This window comes from Cariama cristata, unplaced genomic scaffold (assembly GCF_000690535.1).
Source record: "Cariama cristata isolate BGI_N322 unplaced genomic scaffold, ASM69053v1 scaffold7098, whole genome shotgun sequence".
Classification (NCBI taxonomy): Eukaryota; Metazoa; Chordata; class Aves; order Cariamiformes; family Cariamidae; genus Cariama; species Cariama cristata.
The window spans coordinates 4,987-25,277 of record NW_009629345.1 but is presented as its reverse complement, the minus strand read 5'-3'; the positions used below and the strand labels follow the sequence as shown (position 1 = coordinate 25,277).

Sequence of the window (20,291 nt, the reverse complement as noted above, 5' to 3'; positions counted from 1 at the left end):
AAAGAGAGAGGGCTGACCCTCGTGATCCCCGAGCTTTTATACCCCGAGTATTCATGTGGGTGGGATGGAATACGGCATTGGTCGGCACTGAGTCACCTGTGCCCTCTGCAGCTTCCTGAGGGTGAGACCCCTCCTCCGCCTTCCTCCCACGAGGAGCCCAGCGGAGCCCAAGAGAGCCCGCAGGGAACAAGCACCCACCCATGGGCCTTTCTGCATAACAATCCCACTCCTGCCCCAGCGACAACTACAGACATTAACTGCCATCAACTCTGAAAGCAGACACTGCCTGGAGCCTGTAGTCAGATCCAGACAGGGCAGTTAGTAAGAAAACTTAACTGAAGAAAAGAGAATAATCTACTGAAAGCAGAAAATAGTTCTCTTTCAGCCAAACCAGGACACCAGTCCATGGCTTAGGCACTTCTCAAGAAGAGTATGACACACCTTGACCAAACAGGGAGTGCTGGATGCAGTATCTCTCATCCCAAAGCATGTTTCTGGAAGGAGGGACTCTGCTGAATTTGGTATCCATAGATTAGAGCATGGTCAGTTTGGATGTGTTGTATTACAGACATCTCATTCTCTTTGCTCTGATCTAGACAGACCCCGAGGCCTTTCCACTGTGAAAACTTACTCTATATGAATCATTGTCTTGGATATGTTTGGGGAGAGATTAACCTGTTTCTGGTTTTGTGGGGTTTTTTTCTCTCTGTGGATGGGAAAAGCCTAGTTTGGGTTTTTGCTATGGGCATCTGGGACATGACTGTGTTGCTACACCACCGTTGGTGTGTGGAAGACGGCATTTCCCTTAGTTTCTGTCTTGTTCCTTGGTTTGCACCAATCCCTCTGCTATATCTTCTCTTGCTCTTCTACATCACTCAGGTATTTTCTTCCCCCTCTATGACCCTCCTCTCTCACTCTTCCAGGAAAAATCATCATCCAGATCCTGCCAGAAGTGGAGAGTCTCAGACTGGGCCCAGACGATGTTCCCAAGCTCACTGAGCAAGTCCGTAACTCCATGCTCACCACCTATCAGGCAATATCAGGAATGACGAACAGGGCTTTCCATTAGTGATCCTATCTTCCAGCTCCAGCTGTGTGTGTAGCAGCTGAGGGGGAGGGCATGGCAACTACAAGAAGGTCTGGCAGCAGAGGCAACCATGGATCGCAACCCTGATGTACCAGAGACAGGCAAAAAGTCCACAGAGGACAAAAACCTTCTAAGTGGAGATGATGAAACTATTGCCATGTTCCTCCCACAGAGCTGTGCCACCTGCATAGACAGAAGCACAGTGGGTAGCTGGACATTTCCTTGTAATCGTAACCTTGAGAACCCCTTTCCAGCTGGACCCCAGGCAGAGCTGGACCCTTCCCGTGATCATCACTGCATGCTTATAATCACCTTTTCCTATTCTAAACCAACAAGGTGGAGGCATTTATCCTAAGCCTGTGACTATCCTGCCTGGGAAAGTGGCTGTCTTGGCGTTTGGGGGCTGCCACATTCTCCTGGAAACACACTCAGAAGAAGGCACTGTCTCCTACCTGTTGCCATGGGGAGGACTTGTGAGGTACCTCTGCCATGAGAAGGGAAAGCTAAGGCAGAGAGCCTTTGGGAGAGGAGAATTAAAGGCCTTGCATATGTCTGCAGGTGTTGGTGGTTTCTTCGTTTTTCTTAGCCTTCCTTTTAAGCAAAGCAAGATTTTGCTTTCAGTGGTTGGGCAGATCTTGAAAGTGCAAGGTGAACATGCCTGGGGACTCAGAAACCAGAGGCAAAGAGCAGAAATCTGTTGCTTAACAGGTTTCCTTGCCATGCCCTGATAACCTCATGAATTTTAACACAACATATATATTTTTCAACTCAAATACTCTGTGGGAGCTGCAGCTCCTGATTTCTAAATACTGCCTGGTTTTGCCCTGTCTTCTATGTGTCCAAGGATGACTTCTTGCCTTCTTCTGCCCAGGGTCACCACAACCTTTCTCCACTCCCCATGCACTGAGGGGTCATGGAGCAGCACGGTCCCCAAGCTCCATCGCTCACTGGGGGCCCTGGCAGCCCGGTGGGTCTCCTGCAGGTCCCCTGGGCCATGGGTGGGCAGCACAGAGCACTGGGCTGTGATGTGCATGACTTGCCAGCATACATCCCCCCGCTATGGCAAAAAGCATATGCTGATGCTGTAGCCATGGCATTTTACCAAGCATCTCGTTCATTAGTCCTCATCAGAGAGGCACCTGCTCCACCCACAAGCTTCGCTCATGACTCTACCTTAGGCTGCCACCTTCTTGCCCCCAGTCCCCTCCTTCCCTCCCAGTTGTGCCAGGGAGAGATGGAAACTTAATGTGATTTTTACATGTTTGCTATATATTGACTTCATAGGGTCTTTGGAGTGATTATCCCAGCCAGATGATTAATTTTTAGCCCTAATTCTTGTGGTTTACATACCAGCCAGCTTATGGTTTGCTTTTTTATGCTGATACATGTGGGATTCACAGGGAGTGTTGTGAGCGACCTTGAACAACATAGCCTTGAAGGAAATAGTCTGAGAAAGCAAGTAATGAAGCAAGCGCAGAAAGTGAGCTGAAGATAAAAATGTTTTGAAGCACAGCTGTGAGACCAAAACTAGAAGACGCGTGTCTTGATTAACAGCAGCAATTAAAAGCTTAGCCGCAGCGTGTGGACAGCAGGGGTTAATCAATCCATGAACAAACTAGGGCGCATGGACAACAGGGGTTAACCAATCCATGAACAAACTAGAGCACGTGGACAGCTAGTGAATCTATATAAGCACAAACTTGTAAACAATAAAGGTCTTTGGTTTTACCCGCGCCAGAGTCCGTGAATCAATCCCTACAGATATGTTTAGCTATGAACCATAACCAAAGAATGTTTTACACACATTTGACATACCAGAATTGATGCCAAATGTAGATAATTGCATACAATGGATTTTATTACTGCCCAGCATACCCAAGCACACATTCATTATAGGATTTAAATAAAAGATGTCTCTAGGCTTTAAGATGTAACTGCCATTCTCCACTGTCTTCAAAGACTGCAATCTCATTGCTAATTAGAAATAGCCTAAACAGTTTATGCTCTTGTGCAAAACAAGAAGGAGATAAGAAAAGTTTTGATAAAGATTACATGAACTTGCTAATTTCTGAGCAGGTACAAAGGATAAGGAATTTGATTTTGAAATGCAAGCACACCAACCTCCAGATCTGACACTCATTCGGGATGGGAAGTAAAAAATTGTCTTGATTGTGCCTTTAGAGAGCCATAAAGCATCCAGCACCTAACCAAGTCTTGCACACCTCTGAACATTTTTTTTAGGGCAACAGACAATAAAATGTCATTACTCTTCCATCCAAAGACTTACACTACTGGAATCTTTTACAAATGAATGATATAAAAAGCACAGTACAGCAAATAAAACAGTAGACATAGTCTTGAGCTCCTCTCTGGGAAATCATGTGCAGAAGTTCAGTCAACAGCAGTCAGCTGAGTATGATGTACAGGCAGCAGTTTCCAAAGAGCAACTCAGTGCCACTGTCAGGAATTTCTGACACCGTTCTGATGAGCAGAATTAGAAACTGTCAATGAAGCAGAAAAAGCTACTGAGAGGCAGAAAGTCTTTCCTGGACACAGTATTTCTCCCCACATTTTTATTTGACTCCATAGCTTGAAACAGTCTCTGGTGAACGGGTAACTGAATACCAGGTCACTTGTGTACCTCTGAGACACTGCAGTGCTTCCAGTCTTGTCAAAAGGTATCTCCGGTGACCACACATCAGACAGCCCTTTGGATGAGTGTTTCTGGGGCAATTTCTTGGCACTTGAAAAAGTTAAACTTTTAGCAGCTGCTTTTTATCACCCTGGTATTTCACTCTCTCTGGGTTATGCAAATACAGTTCTGTTTCCTCCCAGCCTGGTAATAAAAGAGCCACAGGAAGTGACTCAGCAAATTTTAGTGACCATAAGAATAAGTTAATAAAAGAAATCAGGAAGCCTCTATTGTTTAGAGAGAGGACAAGCATCAGCTGGACTCAGTTCCTAAAGAATGGGGTGAAGTCACCAAAATCTAGCCTTTGCATCAAGTGCAAATGTCTTAAACAACAGTGTCTCTCTCAAATACAGTTAATCAAACTTAATGCAGGAACTTGCAGAAGGACAGAGTAGGTGATCCCCAGGTATTGTCATCTTCTAGAAATCGGTTGCCAGAAGGAAAAAATCCAATCCAGTCCATTCTGATCAGGTTATATCTCTCTTCTGCAAGTCTCTGTTTGCCCTACATCATTTTCAACTGGGAGAACCCATGCCAAAAGCGTATCAGTCGGAGGATACAGCTAGTGTCCACATCTCTTATATGAAGACACTGTCTTACTGTCTTTCAGGATGTGGCACATGATAATCTCTGACTATATGTATTAAAATACTGGTGTGTCAGGCCATACAGTGTCAAAACAAAACTCCAGATATACCTTTAAATGCTTTAAAGTTGTAGGGAAGACAAAGGGAGAACAGGGGCTTGGAACAGAAGAGTAAGAATTTGGAGTAGGTTGGCTAATTCTGATTGATTTCTTCATGGACACCCTTTCTGTGAAGTAACACTCCAGTTGTCCTGGAATAAGGTATTTAGAGAAGGACACATTCACAAGGACCAGAACAGACTAGATTTTCAGGGATTTCCCATCTAGTTGAAGAGGAAGAGGCACGCTTAGTAAGGGATGATGAAGGTGACAGATTGCAAGGAAATTAGGCTAACAGCACCTTTGCCTCCAGTGGTGTCTAAGTGGGTGTCCTGGTTTGGCTAAATACAGGAGTATTTCTGCTTCCAGTAGATTTTTTTTTCCTTCAGTTAAGTCTTTTAGTAACTGCACTGTCTGAAGCTGACTACAGGTTTCAGGCAGCGCCTGCTGTCAGAGCTGATGGCAGTTAATGTCTGTAGTTGTTGCTGGGGCAGGAGCGAGATTGTTATGCAGAAAGGCCCACGGGTGGGTGCTTGTTCCCTGCGGGCTCTCCTGGGCTCCGCTGGGCTCCTCATGGGAGGAAGGCGGAGGAGGGGTCGCACCCCCAGGAAGCTGCAGAGGACACAGGTGACCCAGGACTGGCCAATGCAGTATTCCATCCCACTCACGGGAATACTTGGTATAAAGCTCGGGGATTACGGTGGTCAGCCCTCTCATTCCCTCATGGCTGGCATCCTGGTGGGACTCTGCTCGCTCTCCTGCCTCTGACTCTGACCATGCACCCCTCAATCCAGTTTCCCGCCTGCTCTGGAGTCGAGTTCTGGGATGTTCGGGTGCCAGCCATGCCACGTGAGCACCGCAAGCTGCTGCAGTGCAGCACGCGATCCCACGGTCATCATCGGGAAGAGCAATATTGGGTTTGTGTATTTCTATTTCTATTATTAGTATTGCTAGTTTTAATATTATTTATACGCTGTTTCATTTTTATTGTTTTTTTAAAGTTTGTTTGAACTTTCCAACCCATAAGTCTCTCTCCCTTTTCTCCTCTCCTTTCCCTTCTGGGAAAGGAAGGGGTTAGTAGAGAGCATCTGCCATTCACCTTAAGCACTGGCCCAGCTTTAGATGGTGACAGTGAGGCTGAATGGATGGTCAAGGTCTTTTTGGGGGCAGAGTCACTGTGATGACCTTAATTCTTTTGTTCCTTTAGGGACAGAAGGGTCTGACCTTGTAGGGCATTTATTATTTTTGACAGACCTCAGACAACTGCATACCTTTAGTGCCACTCTCAGGCTCATCTTTCCAGGGTGAGAGGTCAAGTGTGTCGATCTCATGGCAGTCAACGAAGTTCTCAGGATAACTGTTGACCTTGAACACATCCCTGGGTATCTTTTTGATATGAGTATTGTCACAGATCACCGTCGACAGTGAGGTTTTTCTCAGTGCATGTAACTGCTGCAGAGTGAAGACTCCCGGTTTCTCCCACCAGAATCTGCAATGATATTTTCAGAAGCAGCTTATAGTGTCCTTGAAGGTGTTTGGTACTAGTTACTTGCCAAGATGGGAATCTGACCAAGGTGAATCTTTGTTCAGGTCCACCTTGATTCATCAGGCAGCAGGCACACCCCTTTGGAAAGAGATGTCTCCAGTGTGGTCAAGTCTGGATTCTGCCACTCATCTGCCAGTGCAGAAAGCCTACCTCTTCCATGTAGCATCACCAGGCTGCTGGGATGAAGTGACTGATTCTCCCTTTTTGTAGCCTGAAAGCAAACGTCACCTCAGGCAGAGACTACTGCAGATCACTTATGACCTGGAGCTGGTGCTCCTCAACCTCATGGGTCTGTAGAAATGGGCTGCAAAAACCAGTCCTTTGGCAGCTGGTCTAAAATCAAGGTGTGAGCCTTGCTAGAAGCATTGACTGGTGTGTTGGAGATGGGCTGGATTAGTGTGTTGCATGAAATGTTGACATTTTTTTCCAATAATAAATGCCATGGGGAAGATTTGCTCTCAGAGCTACCTACCTGTCTCCATCACGCAGGTTCCTGAACTGGGTGCCAATGATGCAGGCCAGGAGGGGTCCAACTCTGCCTTGGGGAACAAAGGGCTCTGCAATTGCTCCAATCCAGAGGTCAATGTTGTCTGGTGTCCCATACAACTCCATGAACTTCTTGGCCAGTTTGGAATTGCCTAGCACCTCAGAGAGTTCATCTACACTTTGAGGCTGGGGAAGCCCACAGAAGTGCCTCCAGGCATTGTAACCTGCAAAAGCAGGAATAGCAGCTGATCGGGACCCATGACTGCCCACCATCTGCCTAGGCTCATGAGCTAAACACACCCCTTGACCCGTGAGAAATGTCTGCTTCTTCTCAGGACATTAAAGGATCTGGAAGACATTATTGTCTAGACAGTCACAACACAAATGCCATGTTTTCAAAGATCTTTTTTGTATGTGCACACAAAACTAACAATGTGGGTTGTCTTTGCATGTGACTTACAGGTTCATTGCCTCCTGTTGGCTAGAGCTACGTAGTGGTGAGGGTGAATGCACCAGACCTTGCAGTTTTGGGAAGCAAAATTTCTAGGATCAAAGTCCTAGAAAAGAGCAACATTTGATTGTGCTTAACCTAACAGCACCCATTCTTCTCCAGTGCCTGGGGGTAATCATACCTGTGGGTGCAAGTCACTTCTGCTCCAAGCTCTGGATTGTCTGAAGACACAAAATTGATGCGCAAAAAACAAAGCACAGATGGTCTGTCTAGCCCACATGAAAGCTGAACTTGGTTCCTTGCATCTGTACCTTCTGTACCCTACATGCTCTCTCTTCACAATACACCGTTGTTTCTACCCCTCTTTATTACATTATTCCAACTACCATCTTTGATTTCCAAGCCTTTTGTCCTTGTCTTAAATCCCCCAGAAAAAGATCTTTATAATACAGAGAACTTTTCTGCCCTGAGCTTGACTGTCTATCCATCCTTCGCCCTCAAATCAAGGTACTGTTTCTTCCCATGGGTATGGAAAAAGCTTGGTACATTCATGGAACTGCTATAAACAGCAGAAGAAAAAAAGCATATTGTTCACAGGACATGTGGGTTTGTTGCCTCCTCACCTGGAAGGCCATGATCTCTTCCCCGTTGCATGTTCAGGGCTGCTAGATCCAGACCCATTATCTCTGTCTGTTCAAAAAGGTGATTCTGGAGTTCCTCAACAAGCAGTTGATTCTGTTTCATCAGTTTTGCATGATCAACTACCATGCCCCGTATCAGTGGGTCAATGCCACCTGCATTCATTGCAAATCAAGAAAAGACTTTTTGTACCAAATTGCAGCTTTGATGGTCCCTTTTGTGTAGCTGAAACAGTGCTGCATTAGAGGTCTTTTCTATTCTGAGCTGTATGGAGTTTACCTAGCTTCATACCTCCATTTCAACATATGCTAGTGCATATGCACATATCTGCATATGCTAGTAGATGAGGCCTCCCTTTAGTAATTAGATTCCCCACTCCTCCCCATCCCTCAGCCTTCCCTTCCACAGCCCTAAATCCAGTTGTCCACCAAGACCTACAAGCCCCTTTCTGCAGAACAGCTCTATAGTTTGCCAGTCCCCAGCATGTACTGATACATGGGGTTCTGTCCAAGGTTTAGGTTTTTCAATTTATTTTGTTTATAATTAGCTTAATTGACAAATATGTACTAAAACATTAAATGCAATGATAGAATCAATTTCTGTTTGTTTGTCTGTATCTTTTGCATAGCCATTAAGAAGACAGTATTAGTAAAACACAGGAAAATTGGCTGCACGTGTGCATGTTAGTAAGTTTTCCATAATTAGTTAGGCAGCTCATTTTGGAAAAGGCATTTGTCTTCCTTGGAAAGATGCATGTCTGCAGATATCAGCTGTATAAGAGCAGGATCCCACAACTCCCTTTAGAGTCATGAATAGAGAAGGCCACCACTAGGAAGCAATTACGCTGTTTCAGCTCAGTTAAACTGGATGCATCATCCTCTGGCAATGCCTACTAATTATAGGGGGATATAACAGCTTAGATTGACCTAAATTTTGGTTGACTGACATTTGACGCCCTGAGTCTCATGCCTTCTGGAACAGCATGAGCAGTTGCACTATTTGAGTGAATGTGCAATGCTCACACTGTTCGGTCTCGCTGAGCTGAGAGGTGTACGGCAACCTGAGAAGGAGGTTTAATCTGTTACATATTCTGTTTATTTACTGAAATGTTCAGAATATGAATGCAATTATTTGCAATGAACTGAGGAAGACAATGCTGAGCTGAGAAACTGTGCAAAAGAAGCTACAGAACTGTATGTTCTGATGCAAAATCCTGCTCCAACGTGGCTGCTTCTGTGGAGGCTAGTGCTTGATAATGTTCAATGGTTGGAGTACAACAGCATGTAATTTTTGGCAGGGCTTCTTCACCTGGGTACAATGCAGAACCAGTGTTTGGCTGTGTTTGGTGACAATTCTGGAGGACTGTCCTGTTGCCCCACATTTGGCAGACCACCGATTTGTCTGCAGCCCCTTGAGTAGACATGTCATGAGCACCTTCCAAGCTGAATGGCACTGAAATTTGTGTGAGGCCATCTAAATAAATGCAGCTAAAGCAATTTCTGAAATCTAGGTTCATGTGTCTTGCCAGTTGACCTCCACCTAAGTGTCTCTTCAGGACCAGACCAGAACTGCTGGTTGTCCCATGTTCTTACCTTCCATTATAATTCTCCAAGTAGCGCAAAAGGTCAAATGAAGAGGGACATGGGACAATGAACCCAAAGGCTGAAAACTGTCATCCAAACGAGATACAAAAGGCTGTACTGATGTATGACCAAATCGGAAAGCCAGGGAAAAAACATTTGAGACTGTAGGATCCACATTCTCATTGTAGCCACTGTACAAAGGAATCCACTTGCTGGTCTCCTCTGCAAGCAGAAGTGGGAGGTAATCTCTGTATGTTATTATCTGAAAAAGCACCAAAGCAGAGCAAGTTGTCAGCAGCTGTAGCAGAAATGTCATCAAAGTCAAGTGCAGAGCATGAACATGGACTCTCCGTCCAGTAGCAGAGTTCATTAAGATCTTCAGAAAAAAAGAGCTGTAGCAATGGCATCAGTTTCATATCATATATTACAATTGTTTAATATAATAAATAATTGATAAATTGGTAAAATAATTGATAAAAAAGCCCTGGATATCCATGCTGTCTCAGATGGACTATCCTTATTCACAGTTTTTGACTCCCACAAATAACTCCACTAGATTTGCAAAACATGGTTTTCCTCCTTTTCCTGAGGGAGAAACTGTTCCTAAGCATGCAGATGTTAAACAGGGAGAAGTGATCAGTACCTGGTTTATGGCAACTACAATCTTTCGACTCTCTTGGTAAAGCTTTTCTCCATCCCAGTGAGGATTTAATTTCCTCAGCTCTGTAACCAGGTGGTTGTGTTCTCGTAGAAAGACAGTGTGTAGTGCAGAAAGTCCCAGGTTTTCAGTTACCCGTTTGTCACCTATAAATGAAAATATTTTAAGAATTTTGTAAATTGCTTTTTATTTCAGCAGCAGGTTTTTGTGTTAGGACAGATGAGTAACAACTAATAGTCAGTGTTATTGGCAGTAATACTCATGGTTAAACTTCCTAGCAGTCATCATTCACACAGATATTTCTTTCCAGCACAGACAAAACATTCTCTGTCCAAACCATTTAGCTAAAACCATTGGAGAAGAGGCTTTGGGCAATTTAAACTGTATTGCAGGTGACCATAAAGCAGCTGTAAATGTCTTGTTTTGTGAAAAATCTTGTGTCTGCCTTCCTTTTGTACCTCAAGGATACAACCTTCTTTTATACCAGTGCTGTGAATGTTTGGTTTTGAAAATTTGTCTCAGTTCACCCAAGTTGTAAATACCTCTGAGAGGTCTGTGATTGTGCCTTCAGCAGAGATGCTGAGAGAAAACTGGAGGGGACCCTCTGACAGCTCATGGAAGAAGCGCTGAGTACCTCCTCCCTCAGCAAGGATCTCTTCTCGTGTGCAGGGAATGAGAAAATAGTGTGCCATTGGAATACTCTCTATTTTGTGATTGACTTTGCAAGATTCACATTTATAATATGTTTTTAAATGTTGTGTCTATGATGGATCATTTCCCGTTTTAATAAGTTCTGTGTTTTGAGTCATCAGTTTGTTCAAATTTCAGACAAACTTCTAGACTTTTCTGATGTAGGCTAGGATATTTAAAATATTAAAAATTTAGAATGTGGTACCAGGGAGAGTTAACTAAATTGATTAAGAGCATTTAATTGTTAATATTGATTGAATTGAAAATTGAATGGTGAATTCTAGGCAGAAGGGGGGAAAAAAATCACTGAGAAATTTTAAACACTGGTGGTTATTCTATTGAAAATTTCTCCTACCTTTGAAAAGACTTTTTTGAGGGAGGATGATTTGCTGTAACTCTTTTGGGAAATTAAAACAAAATAATTTTTGTTTCATTAAACAATTATTGTTCAATTATTACTCTTTTTTAATTTGGAGAATAGTCCCCTGTCTTTCACCTTACACAATCATGTCTGGCAGCACCTCATACAAATATAAAGAGACATCAGACACCTGACCATAGTGATCCTTTTTGACTTTATGGGCTACTGGAAACTACTCCACAGATGCACCTTACCTGCTTTAAAACAGGGGATGTTCATGCTCTCATTGGTGAGAACACAAATACTTTTCGTTTTGTTCTCAAAGGGTAATAATTCCAGCCCGGCATCGGTAAAATTCTGGTTCACAGCCATCAACCCCAGCTGGTTTGTCTGATTTCTAATACTCTTTGCCACAGAGTCTTCACTGCCATACACTGTGCTGGCATCGATGAAGGAACTGACGGCATTGATCTGCTCACGAGTAAACGTCCTGGGATTGCATACGGATGCTGACTGGATGAACGGCATGCAGGAGTTTGACCTCAGCATCCGTGGGTCATCCGGGGGAAACTAAAGCAAACAAACAAGTGATGCCTCAGAAACTCATGTGGGTTTATTTTTACTATCTTAGGATAGCATGGGATGGAATAAAAGTCAGGGTACCTTAATTGGGAAGCAAGGGGACTTGAAGGCACAATCGGTTTCACAGGGAAGCTCCAGGCTCACTCCTGCACCACTGGCAGGTGTTAAGTCTATGTCGTGGTTGACCCACTGGCCCCAGTGCATGAAGACAAGAGAGAGCTCTTGATCTTCAGTGATGTTCTCATTGGTTGTGCAAGCAATTTCATTTGACACTTTTCTAACCTGCAGAATATCAAAATGAAAATGTGTATGACTGACTGCTGCAGTGAATTTACCTCTCAGTATAACACCCACTGTGAGATCATGCATAAGATGATCTTAGATAAGCTCATAAGAGTTAATCATGACATTAAACAGACCCATGCCATACCCCCCCTTTATCAAAACAGATGAGATAAGTAGCACCCTCTTGACTCCACAGTCGTTCAGCCGAGCCCAGCTTCATAGAAAGCCTTTTATGGCCGAAACTGATGTATATGCACACACCCAGAAAGTCAAGAAGATGACTGAGGAACACCCAAGCCTTGTGGTTTGTATAAATATCCTGGTGTATCTGAGCATACTGTGATGCTGTCTGCATCAAACCTTGGGATGCACACTTCTGAAAATGTTACGTTGTCCATGCTTTGCTTAGTGAAGTATTCACAGCCTTTTTGCTCATGTCTGTCTTCAACAAAAATATATCACCCCAAGCCATAGTTCATTTGTAGAAAACAAGCCTCAAATTAACACCTGAGATCACAGGAAAGGATCAACAATTTATGGTCTAGATGTTGCCACTTTTTAATTTCTGATGCATGCAGTGAGGGCAGTGTCCACTACTGTAATCTGGACAAGAGTAACAGTTCTCACCAGTGGGAGTGGAAATCCATTGTACAGCTTTCCTTCACTTGCTCCTCTGGGAACAGACATTCCATCTTCATAAACTGCTGGGAGCCAGCGAGCAAATGCACGGTTTGAGGATCCCAGATGAGAATGCTTTCTGGAGCATCACAAGAAGAAAAGCAAACATTGGTATTATTTCAGAAATGAACAGGCTTGTAGAGACTTAGGTTTTGCACCACGTCTGATTACTCTGGTAACATAGGTGACAGCCAGAAAACGCTGAGAAGCAGGTAACCAAGATTAATAATGCAGAGAAAAATGAACTTTTTTGACATTAGGAAAAGATTCCTTATGCCACTATATTAATTTTATTTGGCATTTAAATCTCTGTAGCACCTCTGTCTCCACTGCTGCTCCACACAAAATCAGTCTTACAGGAGGGCCATCACCAATGATCAGAGTGACCATGCCTTTGTCCAGCTGAGTGTTGGAACGTTCCAAGGATGAAGATCCTCCACCTCTGTGGGAACATGTGCCAAGGCTACCCTTTCAGAAGGTTTTTTCCCCATGTCCAACACAGAACCTCTCAAAATACAATCTGCAGCTGTGGCCACTTGTTATATCACCTCATACTGCTCAGAAGAATTTGAATCGATAAACTCAGCAACACTTGCTCAGAAGAACAATAATACTGATTGATCCAATGACCTGTGGCCCTAAGGACATAGAAACACAGGTTATTTGGGGGGAACCAGTTACTGAATATCAGCTGGTGCACAGCAGTTTTCTGTGTTTAAGCTGTTAAATCCACAAAACCTGGGCAATGTCTGCCTATACTGAAAAAAGAGTGGCATACCCAGAATTTCCAGCAGTGTACTGTGAAATAAGAGCATGCGCTAGAACAATTGCCACACCATAGCTGAAGCAATTCCATCAAATCTTAAGAACCCAGTACCACCACGACTCTTGTTTTGATTGCTATTACTGTCCTTGCAGGCAGATTTTTGCAAAATATTCAAGTGCTATCTCATGGTGTGCGTCTCAAGCCAAGCAAGATTCTTGGAAAAATGTTAACATATCACTGAGTCCCTTCAATTCCAAGTGCCTCGTTATCTCTCTGGCAGCCCACTAGGTTAGCAAGCCCAAGGACAACTAGCTTGAGCCTAAAAATCAGCATGGACACTGCTGTCCTTGGGGAGCTGAAGGCTCTGGGGTCTGTGAGTAAAGGTACAGACTGACTGTAACACCAGCACCGTGAGTGTGAGCTCCCTGCATGTGTAATACGGAGTTGTGCTATGTCTTCACATCGGACAGATCTGTTTCGTGCCAGATGCACATCAAATGCAAGTCCCACTCAGATTTTAGGGCTGGAGTTAGCATACTAGGCAGCAAATCTATGGCAGAACAGGACAGTGAGCCTTGACTTCCAGGTATTAGGTTGGAAATTTTGCCCTCTTCTGGTCAAAAAAAGAGCTAACAAGGAAATAAATGTATGATCCCAGGTTTGAACCGGGAGGGAAGCTATGTGCAAAAAGCTGAAGAACTCATTTTTCCAGATTAAGGATACAAAATACACGACACTAGAAGAGCCAAGAATTCATGTCTTATTTGCTTCGCATCCTTACGCACCACAACAGTAGCCACATAGATATGTTGATAGCTGAATATTTTCATATGAACCAGCCAGGGGAAATTAGTGTTATCCATGATACAGAAGAGTGGAGGAGTGATTTCCTGGAGCCTCAAGCTGAGTGAGAGGCTGGCTGTCACAGCCCCAAAATCTGCTTTCTTCAACTTTTCACCTCCCACCACCCCAAGAAGTCCCTTCTTTCATCTAACGTAGCACATGGAGGGTAATGAGCTCAAATCTGAATTTTTCAATAAATGACATCATTTTTCTGCCAGGCATAGGCAGAAATGAAACATCTGTTATAGGCACCAGTAAAACGAGCATTTCACTCTTCTTGCCCTGTCGAAAGGTACTTACACAAATGACCTTAAGCCACCTATCATGGGTCAAAGTACAGACTTGAGACTTTCCTTGTCCACACACAAATCATACCTGTTGTTGCACTCCCCAGTAATGGTCCGGTAAATGTCATGCTTTGGGCATTTAATGGAACGAATCTGATAGTCACAGCCAGTTTCTTTGAAAATCACTTCCTTCTGTTTTCTGTTTAGTAGGTCTGCAAGAGAAACCATGCAAAATAACATCTGCTCTTACTCATTTTTATTTTAGCTTCTTGGTATTCTTGGTCAATGTTTGAGTCAGCTGAGTCAGAGCTGTGGGTATATAACATCTGGATTTGAATTGTTAATTTGGTACCTAAACCCTTTTGTGAATCAGGTCTCACCTCTGGACTATGGAAACTGGGTTGGCATGCAACAACTTTCCAAGGGAATACAGGGAGCATCATCACCAGCAACATTTTACCCTAGACTGGGAACAAAATTATGAGCATGCAAAGTGGTACAAATTGCACAGGTGGGTGTGAAGACCATAAGTGGAAGATGGGCTTCTGTTCTCAGCAGTCAGAGTATCCTGGTATTCAGTGCGTTTCACCCCAGGTTTATCACACTTATTGTTAAGCTGGTTTTATCATCAAAGATATGAGACAAGCACTGCCAAAGATGATGAATAAAACACCAGGTGGTCTGGTCTGTCTCTGAGCATGCTTAAAGTCTATTCGCCTGGGGCTGTTGTGGGGAAGGGTTTTATCACCAGTTATTTGGATGGTGGCAGAGTTGCTTTCTGACACTACTGTTGCAGTAGATTTTCTGTTCTTAGCTGTTTGTAAGACGTTTTGGTCTAAACCACATTACCTGTAACATTGAATCTCCATTTCCTAGAGAGATGCAGCTTTATTTTGAGGAGTTTCAAAGTAGTTTCCAAGTAATCAGCAGCACGGACTGCAGATCTGGTTCTTCCTACTGGGTCCTTTAAGTGCTTCAGGAAATCCATTGGGTTGGCAAGCTTTTCCTCTAGTTTTCTCTTTAAGCTGAACATAAAAGAGTCCCATGAAGCGCTTTCTCTGAAATCAGACCTCCTCTGTCATGCTAGGCTGGGTGTACTTAGACATTACAGCAATACTGGGTCCCAGGCAAGCTCTGCTTCCCTACCACAAGCTGGCTGCTCATCAGCTTTCCACATCATGTCAGACAGATTTTTGACAAACAAATCATTGTGATCCCCTACTTCAAGTTTACATTATGTCCTTGTCACAACAAATGTTGTTATATCATGTGAAAAGCTAGGTCAGTGGAAAACAGAGTTTTCCACTGGATAAAATTTTACATTAAGTATGTCATAAGATATATTCTGTGAGCAGAAAGACAACCTTGGTCCTGTTGTGTCTCTTCCCAGTCCCGTGGCTCTTTCTTACACAATGAAAAACCTTCTGTAGGGTATATGGAGAAGGACTCCTCCCCAAAGCATCCTGCTGCCTGGAACAAACTTTTTGTCATAGAATCATAGAATGGTTTGGGTTGGAAGGGATTTTGGGGCAATACACAGAGTGATACGTGGGGTTTGACTTCCACTGAGACTTATTTGTGACAGGGTGCTCATCTGTGTAGCTGTGGTCCTTCTGGAGAAGGGCAGAAGAACTTCAGCAGCCAGGAGAGGACTCAAAGTCCTAGTCACTATGGACTAGTGAGAGGTGCCCATGGGTGAGGAAGAAATAGCTGTGGCTGATGAAGAGGGGCCGTGGGGCTGAGATGGGACACTAGAATTCCTCCAAATTGGGCAAAAGGATCTCCCCAACCATGACAGGGAGAGTTCTTGAACAAAGGCATCTCCATAATAAATATACCTTGGAAAACAGAAGAAACACACATGTATTTTCTCTTATTTCCTTATAATGTTGGGGCCCTCATGCAAAAAGGGCTCACCTTTTTCGGGCGTCTAAATATGCTGTGTCTACCAGCTGCCTGGCTTCATTAATGCTGCTCAGAAGAGATGAGTCTGATAGCATCTCTGAGTCCTGTACTAAAAAAGAAGAAAAAACAGAAAATAAGGATGCTTTGTAATGTGTCCAGGAGCTAAACTTCCCACCCCATTGCTAGGTGCTGACATGCACTGATTTGCCTTAGACACAGTTCCCACTGTGTACCTGGACACCTTTATCTGGGCTTCTCTTGCTCATCTGCTTCATCCCATTGCTGAGGTCCTATAAGTCACAGGACAAGAAGTGACTGTAAAGTAGTAGCTTATTATCCATCTCACAGAATTTGCCGTGGTGGCTTTGGGAGGCTTTTAGGGAGTTATTTTTCACACTTGTTTTTGAAGCTATTCTTCCCTGTGAGAAGGGAAATGCATAGAAGCAGCCAAATATATGATCTCTGACCCAGTTTCCCTGTCATAAAATAATGATCATGTGCTTGGAAGACCTGTTGGTTAAATATGCAATTTCCTTAGACAGCTTTCTTAGGTATTGACTTCATTGTTAGTCGGTCAATCTACATCATACGTCAAATTTCTATTGGAGCTGTATCTGACTAGAAACAGTCTGAGTTTTGACTCACACCCTTTCAAGCACAGTAGCAGCTGAAGGAGAAACAGAAACTTACTATTTAATGAGGAGTTTTTTGCCCCAACTAAGCAGAGGGTGATGATGGATCCTAAGAGAGTAATTCTTGCGTTTGTGCCTAGGGAGAAATGCAACATAAATCTTCTGAATGAGCGGTTCTTCACTGAAGCATCAGAAGAGATTGACAGGTTTGGTTTGAATATTTCTTTCAGGATCCAGGAAAAAAAAATACAGCATCCCTCTGACCAGATCTGTAAGTAGGACTCTGGCTGGCGAGGGCTGTAGCTGTAGGTGTTGGCAGGACACAGGGGCATCCCTGTGGTGTGGGACATTCAGTGAACTGGGCTGAGTAACTGCCAAGAAGGAGGCAGCCAAGTACAAGTACAGTCCCAGCTTCAGTGATGGAGACCATTGGGAAGGTGTATTGGAAGAAGGCAGGATCCTGGTGTCCTGTCTTTTGGAAGAGTCCTTCTCAGGTGTCTCATGTAAAGGAGGACAAACCCCAGACATCCCTCTCTGCCACTACATCTAGCACCATTCCTCCAGCCTTCAACAACCTCTATTAGTCTCCTTGATGCTCCCTGAAATTTGTCTATATTCCTTTTTCACATTAGCACTAGAAATGTGTCTCATCTGTTCTCATCAGTGTTACATACAGCAGCACAGTGCCTTCCCTGAAAGGAGATCTTTAGCCAAAAGGTTAGATATATTTTAAGTAAGTTAGTCAAGGTTTTAACTGTTTAGAACAGAAAGACAGACAAAATTTGGAAGAACTAATTAACTTCTCACAGTGGGGCGGGTTATCTTACATTTAAAATCTGTGGAAATTCTTCAATAGTCTTCACAAGGATTGAAGATCTGCTTATTCCTTGCAATCCTATATTGCAAGGGCTTGCTATATAAGGCAGAAAAGCTGTCTTTTCTTACTTCTCAAAATAAATGTATTTCATATATGGGGGGAGAAGTATGAAGGACCACCAGTTCCTAACACTCTACTTTGTCTCCTCATCTCCTTGGGCTCATCCATGGAATGCACCAATACCTGCACCAGAAATATCAAATCAGTCAAATACAGATATAAAATGAAAAAGCACTGATCTTACCTGCCATCTCTGCAGAGCTGGTAGGACTGGGAAACAAGGCAATCCTTTATAGCACCCGCACCAGGACAAAAATTGGCCAAGTCTGACCTGGGTGTGGCCAAAAAGGGAGAAACTGGGACCAGATGGAGCCAAGAGGAAATATCTGCTGGTTTGCTTTCCGGGATTAAGCAGAAAGGTGCACAGTTCTCCATTCCTTCTGAGTAAATGTTGACCTCCTTTTTGACAATCATTAAAAAGAGAAAAAGAATAAAGGCACACATTTCTTTTCTGCAAGTGAAAGAGATGCGCTTAATTTTATGATGGTAAAAGATGATGGTGGAATTTGGCTTCTTTTTCCCTATTGGTTGACATCTCTGACGGTTTGGGAAGACAGAAATGGGTCATTTTGCCAACATGCATTTGTGGAGTATACCAAGGTCCAAATATAGCATGTCTGAATGATGGACCTGCTAAAATTAGTATCCAGGAAAATCAAAGTTTTGTCCCATTTAAAATTGCTTAGTGAGATGGTTTGTATAATTAAACAGTAGTCAGATCATCAGTGATTTGGAAATGCATATAAAATTGCTGCTGATTATTGTGGATGACAAAGAGTGGACAAAGAACAAGACAGTTGCACAGAACAAGCTCAAGCTGTCTCCAGTAAAATCATATGCATAATAATATGGACAATCACAAAGTTACATCTGTGCAAATAAGAACAGGCCAGAGGTGGGGACATGCTATTCTGAAATGTCTAGAAAGGGACAAAGTATTGGGCCAACCAAGCACTTCAACGTGGATTACGACAGCTATACAATAGGAAAAAGGTCTGTACTTCAGTGGACAAACGGGAAGGTAGCAGTAATAACTTAATTCTTTGAACATTAGTCAGGCTGATCACAAAAGACAATGCTGAATTCTTATTGACAACAGCCATGTAAATATCACAAGATCACGTAGCAAAACCTTCCTACTGTTTAAATATTTTCATAGTTCTTGTTAAGCCAAAATAAATAAAAATAAAATATGAGAAAGGAAACTGCTAACAAACATGCATTATTTTAAATCTGAAAAAAGAAAAAGATTTGTGAAGGTCAGGTTTTCAGAAGCTGAAAATAAAATGTCAATATTTCTGTCCTAAAGAGAAAGTCAAAACCAAAAGCAGAAGCTGGCCCCCTCACCAGAGGGACTCTGATCACTCTGGCAGGAGCCCCACCTGGTCCATACAGCTTTCTGCCTACAAAATGTATGTAGGCAGTAGTCCGGATACCTGAAGGGTGGTTCTGCTATTTCTTTTGTATTTGTGACATGTGTCACAGCAATTGCATTAGTGCTTCAGTCAGAGTCTGGTAGACCCTGGTTGCCCTTGGTACAGGGACACTCTCTGCTTTCAAGGGTTTGCGCCACCATTTGCAAGTGGCCTGATGTCGCTCCCACGATTGGAGTCACCTGCCATGCAAACATTGCATTAACATTACATGTGTCCTACCAATTACTCGAGCCTGGGTGTAAGTGCAGTACCCAGGGCTTTCATGTGTCCACAGGCAAGCTGTCCTATGTCACCTTCAACTAGGTTTTATGGTGTTTTGGTGCAATCCTCTGAGCTTCCAGAGAAACCAGGGTATCCTGCCCACCAATGCTGATGTTCATTCCGCAAAGCGTACAAGACATCTGGGCAGCCAGGACATTAATTATCCATTAATTAGCTGACCAAGCACCAGATTCCTCCATCAGATCTCATCTCTGGTTTGAGTGTTTAGAATCTACATATTTCTTCTATTTTAGGCTCTTGGTATTACTAACATTACTTCTCGGTATTATTATTCAGGCTGCAGATCTTCATCTGTAACCTATACCTGTGTGACCACTGATGGTGTTTGCTAAATATGTGATTAAGCATTAGCTGTAGCAACAAGGTCATTAAACTTAAGAAACACAAAAAAGAAAGAGCTCATTATTATATTCCTTATTTCTCATTCTAATGGCAAAAACCAACAACCTCCCCTTCCCTGTTTGACACAGTTCTGATTTTCCTGCAAACTCTTTCAGCACTGATTTTCATGACATAGGCATATTTGTGCTAGTAAAATGCTGGTGTGAACCACGACGTCTCAAGGTTAACAGCAATTAAGGATTTAATTTAGGTACAACTTCAAACATACAAAGCTCCTTTTTCATCTGCCAATGTCATATTTTTCCTATATTTCAAACTATGGATTTATTTACATACTACTGAGAGCCAACAGCCCATACAAGCCAAGCCTGTCCTTGTCCAGGGCACAGTGGCATGGAAGAATCACTATAGGTTTACAAAACTGTATCCAGTGCATCT

The 20,291-nt window shown here is 43.3% G+C and overlaps 1 protein-coding gene across 1 annotated transcript; it reads right to left on the bottom strand.

Moving 5' to 3' along the window:
* Positions 1–3,840: 3,840 nt before the first annotated feature.
* LOC104165474 (myeloperoxidase-like) lies at positions 3,841–17,984 on the bottom strand. The gene is made up of 13 exons (XM_009705118.1): positions 17,978–17,984; positions 16,237–16,333; positions 15,169–15,344; positions 14,408–14,531; positions 12,373–12,502; positions 11,542–11,742; positions 11,133–11,448; positions 9,813–9,973; positions 9,179–9,431; positions 7,571–7,741; positions 6,483–6,720; positions 5,736–5,953; positions 3,841–3,923 (listed from the first exon to the last, which is right to left on the bottom strand). The coding sequence occupies exons 1-13, from the start codon at positions 17,982–17,984 to the stop codon at positions 3,841–3,843; spliced, it is 2,175 nt and encodes a 724-aa protein (XP_009703420.1).
* Positions 17,985–20,291: the final 2,307 nt, after the last annotated feature.

Coding starts and splice junctions, on each gene's coding strand:
- LOC104165474 (XM_009705118.1), bottom strand. Junction 11,743..12,372: donor ATGGATTTCCACTCCCACTG/GTGAGAACTGTT, acceptor GATATTCTGCAG/GTTAGAAAAGTGTCAAATGA. Junction 6,721..7,570: donor AAGAGATCATGGCCTTCCAG/GTGAGGAGGCAA, acceptor CTGCTTTTGCAG/GTTACAATGCCTGGAGGCAC.